The sequence below is a fragment of the Drosophila miranda genome, chromosome 4 (assembly GCF_003369915.1).
Source record: "Drosophila miranda strain MSH22 chromosome 4, D.miranda_PacBio2.1, whole genome shotgun sequence".
NCBI lineage: Eukaryota > Metazoa > Arthropoda > Insecta > Diptera > Drosophilidae > Drosophila > Drosophila miranda.
Genome location: NC_046677.1, coordinates 6,689,048 through 6,704,274, shown reverse-complemented (window position 1 = coordinate 6,704,274; position 15,227 = coordinate 6,689,048). Strand labels below are relative to the sequence as shown.

The following is a 15,227-nucleotide window of genomic DNA, read 5'->3' as shown; positions in this document are numbered from 1 at the left end:
ACAGACCCAAGTACTTTCAAGCCGCGTATTTCAACCGGCGATATCGATTTTACAGGTTTAACTTCGCTCCAGGAAAACGTGTATCAGATATGAAAAATATCCGTTTCAAATTTGATTTTCTTTAAACTCAAACACTCATAAATCACACAGGAAGAGAGGGGCTGGTGGCAAGGTAGACAACAACATAACAAAATGCGAAACAATTAGTAAAACATTAGAAGAGCTCGATGCCATCGATGCTCCCACAGAGACTTACACACCATTCAATGCCCTCCCCGTTTGGGAATCTCTGTTGGAGCTGTCTGTTTTCTGTTGCCTGTTGTCTGTTGCTGGTGATAACAATGAACTTGCCATAAAACGGAAATAACACAGACTGAGACAGAGGCAGGAGGCAGGAGGCATGGTAAGGGCCTGCAAAGCACCTCATAAAGAGGCAGAGAGTCGAACAGACCGTGGCATGTAATAAAAACCAATTTAAGAACCTTTTAACAAGCCTATATAGAGCCGGAACCGAACCAAACAGATCCATGTTATATGTACTCGATGCTGTAATCAATGCTTTGCCAGAGCCCCGGCCCCCCCACCGAAATGCCATTCAATGCACGGCACAAAATGAAATGAAAAAGAAGGGGTTTAGAAAAGGCCGAGCCACAAAGCAGACAGAAGAGACTACAGCCGTATACTCTGTGCAGATGGACAATAAAATAAAGTTGATTAAATCCCCGGTGACAAAGTTGTTTATTAGCGAAAATGCCGGCAACGGTTTTTTTGCGCTTAGAAATATATAGCATATAGTAGGTATATATGTAAGTGTGTGTATATGTGCATAACTAATGTATATGCATAGCAGACAAGATGGAAGATAATCCCCGTCGTCTTTTGGCAAACGTTTGCCAGACAATGGCAACCCAAAAGCCTGCCCAAGACCCCCAGACAGCACGCTTTTCAAGGATATTAAAAAGCAACTTACACTAGTTAGCAAAGGCAATGAAATCACAAAGGTTTTTGCTTGGTAAACAGGAATTTCAAAGGGAAACAGCTGTTTCCTCTTTATATGCGATATTTTGAGGCGCAACCAACTTCGCTCCGTAAAGAGCCAATTCAGCAATCAGCTGTTGGAAATAGAAAATAAGAGGTCGTGCTTTCTTTTTTCGAGCTTCTTGAACTTTTTAAGGAATCAATATATTAACCTTAATGGAAAGGCAGATCTGGCAACTCTGTTTCTATTATTTCGTACATTTACAGAATACAATACTTGATTCGAGATTAATTCAACTTCAGCTTGTGTGTTGGACAGTGTAATCAAGAGCAAACAAAATGCATAGCAGCAATGCACAAATATCACTACAGGCCCCCTCCATCCTCCAGTCCTCGAATCCTGCCATCCAAGCGCAGAGGACATCCATTCCCCAGCGAATCAGTTGCCAGCTCGCGTATCCCCGGCTGGGACGCTGGCAAAGACAACGGATATGAATATACCCTAAAGCTATCAGACAGCGTAAATGAGCGTGTATTGAAGATAAAAATTGCACCAAAAGAACGGACGGACGGAGGACCGAAGGATACTCTCGGAGAATAAAGAGTGGCAGGGAGATAGAGACAGAGAGAGAGAAAGAGAGAGGGATGGACACACAAACGGCACACAGAAACTGCAGCAGAGCACAAAAGCAAACAAAACGTGGCTAAATAGCAGCATGGGTATGGGTAGAATGGGTCTATCCGAGCTAACAGAGAAAGCCACCCATCGACCTCATCCCATCCCATCCTGCCACTTCAACATTCAGCTCTCAAACTCCAGAAATGTCTGCTCTGTCTCTGATACGGCAAAATCTGTTTGGCAAAACAAAAACCAAAAAAAAAGAGGGAGGAAAATGGGAAAACAAAACAACAAAATGCTCGAAAACACAGCAACAGGAAAGTTTTCCAAGCGCACTGTTTTGCAGCGCTTTGCATTGGTTTCAGGATTGCATTCAGCTGCAACATGACGCGGGGATAAGGCTGCTCCAATGATGATGCTCATGGAAAGGGATGCGAAAAGGGAGACGCCATGGGAGCTGGCGGGGCAAGGAAATCACAGCTTACGAGCGACTATTATGGTGGAACATTGAAACAACTAAACAGTTTGTACATCTACACGACATTTGCCTGTACAGAGATGCGAACAAACTAATTTGATCCGCAATGAAATTTACATAGATTGCAAATAAAAGTCTTCAACGGAATTAGCCGTTTGCTTATGGTAAATTTATACAGCGAATCAACGTAGTTCGCACGATTTTAGGAATAACGGAAAATGAAACAGGGGTATAGAGTGAATTGAACTAATGTCCCTATGTTCTAGAAACATTTCAGATCCATTTTGTCATTCGAAACGAAGGTGCAATTCGCTTAGGGGAAATTTGTACAGCAAATCAACGATATTTGCAACATTCGAGGTGTTATGGAATGGGGAAAAGGGATATGATACCCATGAATCTGATAGATTTCAGTTACATTTCCACATTGTCATTCGTGGCCGTTTGCTTATGGACATTTTTACAGAAAATCAACTTCATTGGTGTTATTCGAGGATTGATGGAGTGTGCAAAATGGTTGAAGAAGTAGTACAACTAATGGACCAATTTTTTAGTTAGAAATTGTAGCAGTTCCAATCCTACAGTTCCCATTCCTGGCCGTTCGTTTATGGCCCATTTTCACAGCATTTTCACAATGGAATGATGGAATGTGGAAAAAGTGTATCCATTTTATGCAATTTTATAGATACGAATGGCAACAGTTCCAGCCCCCAAACTCAGTCAAAAAGGAATATAGGCTTTCGCTTGGGGGAAAACCAACCTTCGTTCAAGAAATGATGAAATGTGGAACCGGGGTTACAATAAATATGACCATATTATTACAAAATTTGTGTGAATTGTGCCACACTTTTCGAAACCCCAGGTAATTACAAATTGTGTGTTTCAGCCACTAAAATATATGACACAATTATGTGGTTTCAATTTCATAGGGAATTGTTGTCACTTGTTGGCCAATATGTACATCCATATGTGAGGTAACCCCCGCAGATACTTGTATGTGTGTCTGCCACATTTCTTCACCTTCAACGCTGGAATCAGCCAAGCAAAAACTTCGAATGCGAGTGCGAATCCGGATCCACATGAGTACATATACGAGTATATTCTACATACTCGTAGTCGCATATAACGACCCTTTAATGTATGAACATACTTTTTCTTTGGGCTGTATCTGTCCATCCGGTGGGGCAATCAGCGCTTCTAACCGCCTCATCATCTGCCCCCATAATAAACTGCATAACTCTGGGTCCAGATCCTGCTCCTGGCGCTCCGTGCCACAGACAAACTAAAAAAAAAACAAAAACATTGTGTCGATTGCGTGGGCGTAACCGACGGGAGGGAAATGCTATTAACTGGTCATACCCCCACGGAATGCAAAGAGTGGTTTTTTCTGCGTTTTTTCTTGTTTTGTTTTGTTTGCTTTTGCTTTTTTATGGCCCTTCGCTTGAAAGCACATGGATACGTCGTCCCATTCCATTTCCATTTCGATTTTTTCTTATTTTTTTTTGTTTTGTTTTTGTTGTTGTTTTTTTTTTGTCTACGAGTCCGCCACATAATCGTATCAGCGGAAGATTTGTAATATGAAGCGGAAGAAATGGACGATAGTTTGTTGGCCGCAGACATTTTTTTCGCTTCTTCGTTTTTTTTTTTTTTTTTTTTTTTTGTTGCATCTTGAGTGATAAATGCAAAGTCATTGTTGCCACACTCAATTGCCATGGGAGTTTATGGAGCAAGGTGGTGCTTGGGGGGCTTGAGGACCCACCTCCCCATTTATCGGGAGTATAACCCTTATTATGCGGGAGATACATCTCAGGATGAGCCTTAATCAAAAGTCTTGTAAAACAAAGTACATTGAAACTATTTTCAGGGAATTTATAGAACAGATACATACATAGCTTCTGGTATTTTTTAGTTACTTCCAATTCTCTGTATTGGAATAAATACTGACTGCAATAAAAATACTACGATCAAAAATACTATAAAAAATACATAAAATAAAACTCAATTAAATATATAAAATTTATAACTTGAAAGAAATAAAAATGAAATAAAAATATCAAATTATAAAATACTAACGAAATAATACCAGCTAAACACACACTAAAGAAGAATACTAGCCGGAATAACTAAAATTTTAAATACTAAATTTAAAATACAAGGCAATACAGAAAATACTACGAAATACGAAAAGTACTACAAAATAATAAAAATACTACAAAATACGAAAAATACTAAAATACTAAATAAATATACTACAAAATACTAAATAAATATACTACAAAATACTAAATAAATATACTACAAAATACTACAGAATACTCACTAAAAATACTACAAAAAATAAATAAAAATACTACAAAATTACCAAAAAAAACTAATTAAAAATGCTACAAAATACTAAATAAAAATACAACAAAATAATACATAAAAATACTACAAAATACTAAATAAAATACTACAAAATACTAAATAAAATACTACAGAATACTAAATAAAAATACTACAAAATACTAAATAAAAATACCAACACTAAAAAAAAAAAAATTTAATTTAAAAAATACCCTGTACAACCAATAAAAATATTCCAAATTAAATAAAAATCCTGACTAATATAAAATATCAAATATGTAAATTTAAAATACTGAGCAACAAACAGCTGACTTGAAGGAAATCTATTACGTATCGTTTACAAGAGAGTTTGCATAGAGAGAGAAATTAAGCAATTACCAGCTGTCGCAGGCTTCATTCAAGGGTACGAGTACCAAAGGTCTTTAATATCCTGCACGAATCAATGGCAAGTAATCTACCGCCATTTAATTTATGGACTTTAAAACTTCGTGTGTGATCCCTAGCTGAATAAAACCACCAGCCTCAATAAGCCTCAAAAAAGCCTTAACTGAACTTACAAATTAGATGCAATTCCGTGCAACTTTTTCAATATCGTTGTTTTTGTGACAACAATCCCACGACGCGGTTCCAAAAGTTAAAGCACTCACCAGACAGAAAAAAAACGGTCTGAGAAAAGTTTACTGATTTAACCAATTTTAAAACACACAGGAATGCAGACAGACAGACGCACAGCCAGACAGACAGACAAAAAAAAAAAAAAACCATTCCATTTACCGCAGAACAGGGAAACAACACCCGTAAAAAGATGCGCGGAACGGAAAGGACGGAGGCAACATCTGCAGCTGGGACTGGGACGCTCCTCGAACCGAGTGAAAACTCATCAAACTATATTTTCAATAAATAATGACAGTCGATGGACCTTCGGCACCCAGTCACCGCCCCCAAATTGTGTGCGAGGGCTGCTCCAAATGGCGGCCATTTTGTTCGGACGCCTCCGCCTCCGAGGGCCCCGCAACTTCATTGATTTTACGCCCTTTTTGGGGTAACCACAACCGCGACAAGCATAAAATTGAATCATAAAAAAGTCGAATATTAAAAGAAGAGAACGATTACGAGTGCGAGTATGTACATGCATATGTGCCACGCCTCTACGTGTGTCCCTCCGACATTTCCATGAAGCGAAAAACAAACAAAAAATGGTACAGTTCTTTAATGTTTATTTTTGGTTTTTTATTTTTTGTTTTTTTTTTTTGCCATCAGTCAACTGACAAGTCAACAGCGATGCAACCTGCCCGGAAAAGCGGGAAAACCGTGAACAGAGTAGACTTTCGAGTGGCTTTGCGGCCTAAACGAATTCTAGAGCTACTCGACGTCAGGTTCTTCCACATTTTCCTACCACTCGTACGAGTCCTTTTTTGTTTTTTGTCGACTTTTCCCTTTGTCGGCACATATTATAAATTGCACTATGGGAAGCCCGTGCCAAAGTGCCGTCGTGTGAATGGGCCAACAAAAACCCAAAAGAAACAAAAAACAAAAGAAGAAAACTGCACATATTGGGGTTATGCCTCTCTGTCTATGAGGTGGAGGGGCCATAACGTTTAGCGGAAGCTAGGGCCAGCTGTTGATGTGGCCAGGAATTGCACAAAGATATGGTAGTACTTTTCCAAGTAAGATTCGCATTGGGATAGTGCAAGAAAGAGAGAGAAAGAAATAACACTTCTTACTGCTAAGCTTCTTTGTAAGAGAGGAAGGAAAAGGGGAATGGAGGACCTAGAATCGAAAATCATAGCAGAGATTTGCTTTAGAATATATTTATTAATATTATTAATATTATATTATATTATATTATTAATATTATTAATATTATTAATATTATTAATATTATTAATATTTATATTTTTCACTTTTATTTATTTTATATTTTTATTTATTATATTTATATTATATTTTATTTTTTTATATTTTTATTAATTTTATATTTTTATTAATTTTATATTTTTATTTATTTTATATTTTTATTTATTTTATATTTTTATTTATTTTATATTTTTATTTATTTTATATTTTTATTTATTTTGTTTATATTATATTTTTATTTATTTAATATTTTTATTTATTTGTATTTCATATTTATATGAATATTCTTTTCTTTCTTTCATATTTAAATAAATATTCGGTGTATTTTTTTCGCATTCAAATAAATATTTGTAATATTTATTTCCTTAAATTTTCGTATATTTATTTTATATTCTTATGGATATTTTTTAAAATATATATTTCATTATTAAATGACTATTTTCCTTACAATTAAAACACAAATAGAAACCATTGGCTTACCTCTTTTAACTCCAGAAATATCTTTTGCGTAACCTGAAATTAAACCAAAAAAAAAAAACAAACTTGAGTTAATTTCGTAAGTTTATTAATTATGTATGTTGCTCTGGAATTTTTTAATATTTTTGGGCAGAATGTTAAGCGTACAAAAATATTCCAACGGCAAAAAAAGTAAGAGCCCACGAAGAACCCACTTATTCAGTTGTGAGTTTTGGCTTTTTTCTCGCTTTTGTTAGAAGTACACGCAAAAGTATTCAAATTAAAAACCACTTCAGTGGGCGGAGTGTGCAGCGGGGCTGGGGATGGGCGGGTTTGGGGCAAAAGCGTTTCCTTCCTGACAGGCCAAAAAGGCAGAAAGAAGAAAACTTGTGAAGGGTTCGGTTCGGCGCCGCTCAGTGCTTTTCCTCAGACCTTTTTCCATGACAAGCGGCAAAAGGGAGGAAACGCCAGAGCAGAGCCCCAATCTCAACTGTCATTCTCAAACATTAAAATGTCGGAGAAAAGAAGAAATCTCTCTCTCTCTTTCGCGCTCTCTCTCTCTGGTCAGACTTGCATTTATTTTAGCTTTAAAAATGTGAGGTACAAAATTTTTATAATATTTTATAACTATTTTTTTTTTGGTTCAAGTTTTGCTGTGAAAAGAGACAGACATGACAGCTTTTAATGCTAAGCTACTCTGTAAAAGAGAAAGAGAGTGCTAGTGGGAGCGACGGGAAATTATTTTGTAACTGCTAACAGATTCTGAAATCTAGCATTCTTTATGATTATAAGTGTGGCCAGACTTTAAAACCAGTGTGACCACCATTTATGAGCGAAAGACACGACTTTTCTCTTAAGAGCCTAATAATAATAATAATCTTTCAATACTTAACCTCCAATGGGATGGAAATATTCCCGCAAATGCAATGAATGCAAAATGTGAGATTTAATTAAAATTCCCATGCACATTTAAGCACATTTTTGTTTCCGATGTAATGCGTTTTCATGCAAAAATAAATTCATTGCAAACATTTCCATTGACCAATTATCATCGTTCGCATATTTTCGGGTATTCCCTCCGATTGTTGCTTTTGTTTTGGGGCTGTCACGAATAATTAACGCTAAACATGCAAAAAAAATAACCAGCCAGGCGGGCATTTGCCACAAAAACTGCATCACAGCATAACAGCCACAACAATGCCAATCGGCAATAAAATTTTTAATTATTTTATTATTTGAGGCAGGAACAAAAAATTCTAAATAAATTTCATGTATTAATAAAAATAAAAAAAAGCCCTTGCGGCACAGCTACTCTGGAAGAGAGCCAGATTCAGATTTTTCAAGGAAAAAATTTAAAGGAAAATTCTACACAAAAAAAACACGGAGTTTTTTCCATTAAAAATTACCGGAAATGTTCTGGTTATGGTCATTTCTTTCACACAGTATACTAGTAATGCAAGTCTTAATGTCTGGCAATGTCTTTCGGCAACAGTCATAAAGAAAATCGAATCAATATCATTTTCTTGGAATCCCAGCTGGCAGAAAATTTCAGAAAACTTCAAGATTCAAATAGGAAGAAGTTTTTCCCTATCTCCAAATATTATTTCCTGTTCATGATGCTTTGTACAACTTCAATGGGATGTAGGTAGATCATTTAAGGACTCTGCAGGACTCTTTTTCATTCAAAAATTCCTTGCATCCTCCCCTGTAGAACCTCCATGGACACATGAATTGCCATAGGCTATAAAATCTTAAGTTGGGAATTTTTATACTCTTTAAAAACTAATTCATTTCCCAGATTTTAATTCATTAGATGATGATATTTTTTTTGCCTGCGTTCAGGCACTTGGAAGCCAGGGGACAAAGAGACAGCCGACTGTCTTTTGTCTCTTCCTTCAGTGGAGAGTCGAAAACACTTTTTTGTAGCTGTAGGCACTTTAGCCCCACGCCCCCCCTCCCCCCGCACGATGCACACAAAAGCTGCAGTAAAATGTCAAAATGCCAGGCAAAAAAGTTGCCCTGAAAAGTACATAAGTACTTATATACACACACCCATGTACATGGGGGTACTGTCTGCCTCTGCCTCTGCCTCTGCCTCTGCCTCTGCCCCTGCCTCTGTGGCTTGCAGGGCACTAAATTACTAGTAAATCCTGCGTGTGCATCCCAGCCACCATTAATTTTAGTGGCTGTCCTTGAGTGAATGTCCCTAAGTAATTGAAAACGAGTCGTGTTTTAAAGGGAACTTTAAATTTGTGGAATTTGTGCATCATTTTGATAAGAAAACTCTAGCATCAAAGATTTTTAATTGGAAACTCCATCGATTATACTTTTTCTTAGGTATTTAATGGGCACTGAAGACCAGTTGAAATGCTGAAAATAAAGTGAACAAAAGGTCCCCCCCCACTGTCTCGTTAACTCTGTTTCGCCCTCTCACAGAGTAACTTAGCAGTAAGAGTTCTTTGTGAGCTGATTCGCTGAAAAAAGTTACTATTTTTTGGTAATTTCTTGATGATGTTTTACCCAAAAAATTAGATTTATTGGGGGGTTTTTTAATATTCTCCCAAAATGTTATTTAGCCATTTTGGTAGACTATAGTTTCAATGAGCTTCACTGTAAATATTTATTAGGTTTAAATCCAGTTCATAAATTTTAAAAAATGCATCTAAAATTAATTTTATGCGTGTAAAAAACCAATTGTAGATCTGTTTCAACTGTACACATAATTTATACAATTTTTATAACAAAAACTATACGTTTAAAAATCATGTGAATACTAATAAACCTTTAATCTACTAAGATTTCACTCCACCACCATCTAAAATATTCTTAAAATATAAAAAGAATATTAATGAAATTTTCAGAGGTCCTTGGGGTCTTCAGAATTTTTTAGGTTGTAATTTTATCAAATTCCAAGTGTAAAATAAATAGGAAAAATAATTTTTAAAAATTCTACGAGTCATAAAAGTCCATTTTGCACTCCTCCGATGAGAGATGAGAGATCCAGTACCGGAGATCTATTGTTAATGCTGCCCTGACCCAAGGCCCCAAGCGGCAAGCAATTTGCATGTGTAACGAGGCTGCTCATGACGATGCTGATGATGATGAACTCCACGCACTTTTTGCAGGAAATGTCAGTCAGATCGTTACACTTTTATTTCGTTTTCTATGCGAATGGCGGGGGCGCTCCCCCCCCTCTTCCATTGTGCGGCTCTGTCCATACATAAATCACATTTAAATTAACTGAAGCATACAGACATACAAGCCCTATTCCCCTTTCCCTCCTATCGTGTAGGTACTTTATGGCTTTTGTTCCGTAATCGTTTTGACCAAAAAAAAAAAAAAGAAAAAAGAATTAATATGTTTCCTGATGCCTGCAATTTGGTTGCACATTGTTTGTGAAAAATTCCTTCGACTTTTTAATTTGATTTTACCCAATTTTTTGTATTGTTTTTTATATGGCTGTCGATGGATAGACAGTAGCGGATTTACATATAAATTTATTTTCCTGTCTGTCGCTTTCAAAATAATATAAAACAATGCGAATATTACTTTTGCTGTTGCCGTAGATTAAAGCGCATAAACAATCGATGGAGCTATCGATTTATCGATTTTTTGCATATCGATAAATGGAGACAAATATGGAAAATAGCGGTAAATATCGATAAATAGCGCCACCTGGCGATAAATATATTTATAACTAGCGATAAATATCTATAACTAGCGATAAATATATATAACTAGCGATAAATATCTATAACTAGCGATAAATATTTATAACTAGCGATAAATATCGATAACTAGCGATAAATATCGATAACTACCAACCAAATTAGCAGATTTGAATGCTCTATGATTTCTGCCACCAATTCCAATGAAAATGCCATCTCTAATAAGTCAAATATTCATAAAGAAAGCGCACACAAATTTCCTTAGAGAAGAGATGTTTTTTTTTTCCAAATTCTGGCTAAATTTCTAACCGATTAAATCAACTGTTCCAGGCAATTAAACCCAGACGAAACGGAGACGTGAGGACTACAATTTCATTCTGATTAAATTCGGGACAGGCCTCTGCCCACTTTGACCAACTTGTAAATAATTGTTCCTTTGCTCCTCTCGGATGTGTGTTATGAAATGTGAGTCCGCTCGGCGAGTCTCATGTGTCGCTGTACGCTGGCGAGCGACTTAAACGCTGGGGCCACAACGGTCACACATGTTCCTCCCAGGGCCCATCGAAAGCCAGAGAAATTACGAGGTCGAGAACTGGATTTCTACCCTCTCTGTTCTAACAGCAGACGCAGAAGCAGCAGCAGCAGCTGGTGGATGGTGAATGGTGGATGGTGGCTGCTGGCGGGATGGGGGTTTTTGTGGTTTCAAATATCCCATTTTATATACAGAGAAAATTCCAAGCGGTTGGCAATTAGTGAAATATATATACACATCCTTGCAAGACAGGAATTAAGGTTTGTTCTAGAAAGAACAATTATTTAAAATGGACTTCAAAAAGTGGGAGTCTGGCAAGTTTTAAAATAAATGTTGGAGATTTGTAGAATATAGGATATCAGTCGCAAAGTAGAGACCCATTCCTTCTTCCTTTTTCCTTTTCCTTCCTGGGCCGTCTCCACATCTGCTCTCTTTCGAGGGTCCATCCGTTCGTCAAAGCAGTACGTTAAACGTTTGCTATCTCTTTCTAGCGCTGGTCTCTCTGAGAGCCCAAAGACGGTGGATGGTCCTCACCACAGCGGACGACGTCACCCTTTTACTGGATAAGGATAAAGTTTTTTTTGCTGAGTGCGAAGCCCCAGAGCGAGGCGGAATGCCACTGAGAAAGCAATGGAATGAAACTGCAAAAAGCTGTCTGCATTGCGTGAGAGCAGCAAAGTTTTTGGATCATATGAAGATCCCGAGAAAAAGTCCAAGAAGAGGCCGTCATGTACATGGCGATTCCTTTGGGGCCTCTGCCCATCGAATTGTATGCACAATAAAAGATTAAAATACAGCCTCTTATTACCATTACCACCATGTGTTTACAATTGGCTCAATTCTGAAACGTATACATTTTCGCACTGCCAGGGGCCAGAACTACATATATTTATGAATATTCCATTTGATTTTATTTTATACGACTTCTGTTGGCGAAGATATATTTGATATTTGTTGACTGCTGGGAGGTGGGTTTTTACGAAAAACAAAAAAAAAAAAACAAAAATGACTCCCCGAAAACGCTTTCAACTTTTATTTGCATTTGCATCTGCCCATGGCTGCCACGGGGGCATGGAGGCCTTCGTTTGGCTGCATAAATCAACAGATATGTATGTCGTGTGTGTTTTTTAGCAGTAAAATAAATATCAAGGCCATTAAGCGAATTAAAAGGAACCAGGTACTACTGTTAGCTATAGTGCACACAAATGTATCTATGAGATAGAGATTTTGATGATATATATATAGAATATTTTTGCGGAAAACATAGCCCAAGCCACACACAGACAAAACTATTTTTTTTGGCCGCAAAAAGTTGTTCCGTGTCTAGGCAACGAGAACACAGAAGGCAGATACATAGATGGACAGGGATTCCAGATACAGATACGAGATACAGACAAGAGCATAATGAGCAGCATTAAAACTAATGAAAATCAACTTTGTCGGGGAAGCGTTCGAAAGGGATGGATGCTCTTGGTTGGTTGGGGGGCGGGGAGGGGCCCAAAGAGCCGTGCAGCATAAAAATGTCGACTTCTGTGGCAAAGCGTAGACACAATAAAAATAAAAGCAAATGCCGCCCCATCATCGACCTTCTCCCCAAAGCGAACACCTCCCCTTCCCCCCCACCCCAAAAAAGCAACAATAAGAAAATTGCGAGACAGACAAAGTGGAAAAACGCATAAAGATGGAAGCCAAAAGGCAGAAGAAGAGCGGAGTGGAAGGGCAAAGCCGAATGGTTGCATGCCCTGCCAAATGCCAGGAGAAATGTTCAAATAATTCTTAAAAATTAAAAATAAATTAACAAAACAACAAACAAAAAAACACGTCTATAACAAAAAATTAATAAAAAAAGTTAAAAATTAAAAAATAATACATAAAATAATAAAAAACAAAAAAATAATAAAAAACAAAAAAAATAATAAATTAAAAATAAATAAATAAATAAAAGTAAAAATAAAATAAAAAGCGTGGAATATCATACGTTACAAAATTTCAAAAAAATATGTCTTTTGTTTGCAAAACCAATTCAAATCGGGATAAATATCAAACGATAAATATATCTAGAGCATATTTTAGAGAAATCAATCAGAATACATCTTACAGATGCAAAAAAACCACAAAAAATCCACAGAATCTTAAAATTTTCAAACATCTGACAAAGCCATTCTTTGTCGCCAGTTTTTGTTTAAATGGAAAAATCCTATGGTACATTTATTAATGGCTCGTTCGGGCGCTCCCTGAATGTATCTGCGTATCTGTAAATGTTACCGTATAGCACACACACATATGCACATAATTTGGGGCCCTTTCGAGCCCAAATGAATGTGAGTCTGCACTTGAATGTGAAATGCGAAATGCGAATGCGAAAAGCGAATGCCGACACGAAAATGGGCTTCTTCTCTTAGTGTTCCCGTGTTCCGTGTGCTCTCCCTTTTCCGCTTTTTCCCTTTTATTTCCGCTGGCAAATGTATCTGTATCTGTATCTGTAGCCTGCGTCTGTGCATAATGTATCTACGTCTTGCCACTCGTGTTTGTTTATGCTTCCCCACCCCCCAAAAAAAAACAAAAAAAGGAGGAGAAAAGAAAAGAAAAGTTTTTATGCCTTTGTCTGGCGGTCGTCTCGTTCGTTGCTTATGTACGAGTAAACCCTGTATATCCACTGTATCTCTGTGGCTTACCGCACAACTTTAATAATTTAATTAAATTCCACCCTGCCCCTGCCCCTGCCCCCCTCTCGAGGGCCTAGAGTCCCGCTTTGATTGTTATTTAGGCCATTTGGCATAATGAGGCAGCATAATTCTCGCATAAAATCCAATTCAAGCCCATTTTTAGTTAGGCAACTTCGCGGCTTTCTGATTGAATTACGGCCCAACACTCATACGAGTACATATACATATATGTATGCATGAAACCATGACTCAAAGATGCCCCAAGATTAGAGAAAGTATCCAGATAAGAGTTCTCACTTTTTAAACTCCTACATTTTAACCCAAAAAACAACCGCTGATTTCAGCTCCGAACAGGAAACAAAGGAAAGAGAAAACCTAGTCTATTAGAAAAATATGTGTTATGTATCTTTTGGACGCTTTTCTGGGAAGACCGCGGGATGTGTCGCTACGTGCTATTATCCGCGAGATCCTACAATACCGGATCCGGAGAAAACAGATGTAACTTTTTCATCTGCTTCATCTCGAAATTTTATTTCCATTTTATTACAATTTTATTTGATCTTTTATTGCATTTTATATTAATTTTTTAATCATATTTTTATTTTATTTCATTTTTTTTTTATTTATTTATTTTTTTATTTTTTTATTTATTTTTTTTTTATATTTTTATTTTTTTATTTATTTTTTTTTTTATTTATTTTTTTTTTTATTTATTTTTTTTTTTATTTTTTTTATTTTTTTTATATATTTATTTTTTTCAATATTTTTTATAATATCACTGTTTGCTATAACTGTTAGAGCAACCTACACAACAATCTCAGGAAAAATTACGATGTTTAAAAACAAACAAAAAATAAATTTAAAAAATGCGTGTCGAAAAATTTTGAGGGGGATATTATTCGATTCAATTATCTGTCCAGGTTTCTATTGCTTTTCATTTCATTCCAATTTTATTCCATTTCATTTTATATATTCTTCCATTGGATTTGCTCTGTTTTTTTTAGTCCATTTTATTTTAAATTTTCTTCCTTTGGAATATCTTTCTTTTTTATTCCATTTCGTTTTTTTTATTCTATTTCGTTAAATATTTTATTCCATTTTATTTTATTATATTTGGTTTAAATTGCATTCCATTTAATTTTATATTTTAATCATTTTCAGATCATTTTGTATTCTCCTTTTTTCTATTTAATAATATTCTTTGTCTATAATCTTTTATATTTTGCAATTATTATATTTTTCTATTTTATAATTTATTCCATTTAATTGAATTTTTTATTCTCTTTTTTTCTATTTAATAATATTCTTTATTTATAACCTTTTATATTTATCAATTATTATTTTTTCTATTTTTATTATATTCTATTTTATAATTTATTCTATTTAATTTCATATTTTATTTCTCTTTTTTCTATTTTATTATTATTATTTATCTTTTAAATTTGTATATTTATCTAGTATTATTTTTTTGAATATTTATTCCCCTCCATTTCATTTAATGTTTTATTTTATTCCATTTCTTTTTATTTAGTTCACTTATATTTCCGTTTTCCATGTTCCATTCAATTTACATATAACTTACATTTGTGTTCCATTTCATTTCTATTCAATTTATAATTTATTAATA

At 35.6% G+C, this 15,227-nt stretch overlaps 1 protein-coding gene across 4 annotated transcripts in view; it reads right to left on the bottom strand.

Annotated features, from left to right (window-relative positions):
* The window catches only part of LOC108162207 (disintegrin and metalloproteinase domain-containing protein 10), a 123,346-nt gene that overhangs the window by 103,083 nt on the left and 5,036 nt on the right, over positions 1-15,227 (bottom strand). For all 4 annotated transcript variants that reach the window (XM_017296820.2, XM_017296818.2, XM_017296819.2 and 1 more), the window contains exon 3: positions 6,759-6,791. In XM_017296820.2, coding sequence (XP_017152309.1) covers positions 6,759-6,791 — 33 coding nt within the window. The remainder of the gene's footprint in view (positions 1-6,758; positions 6,792-15,227) is intronic.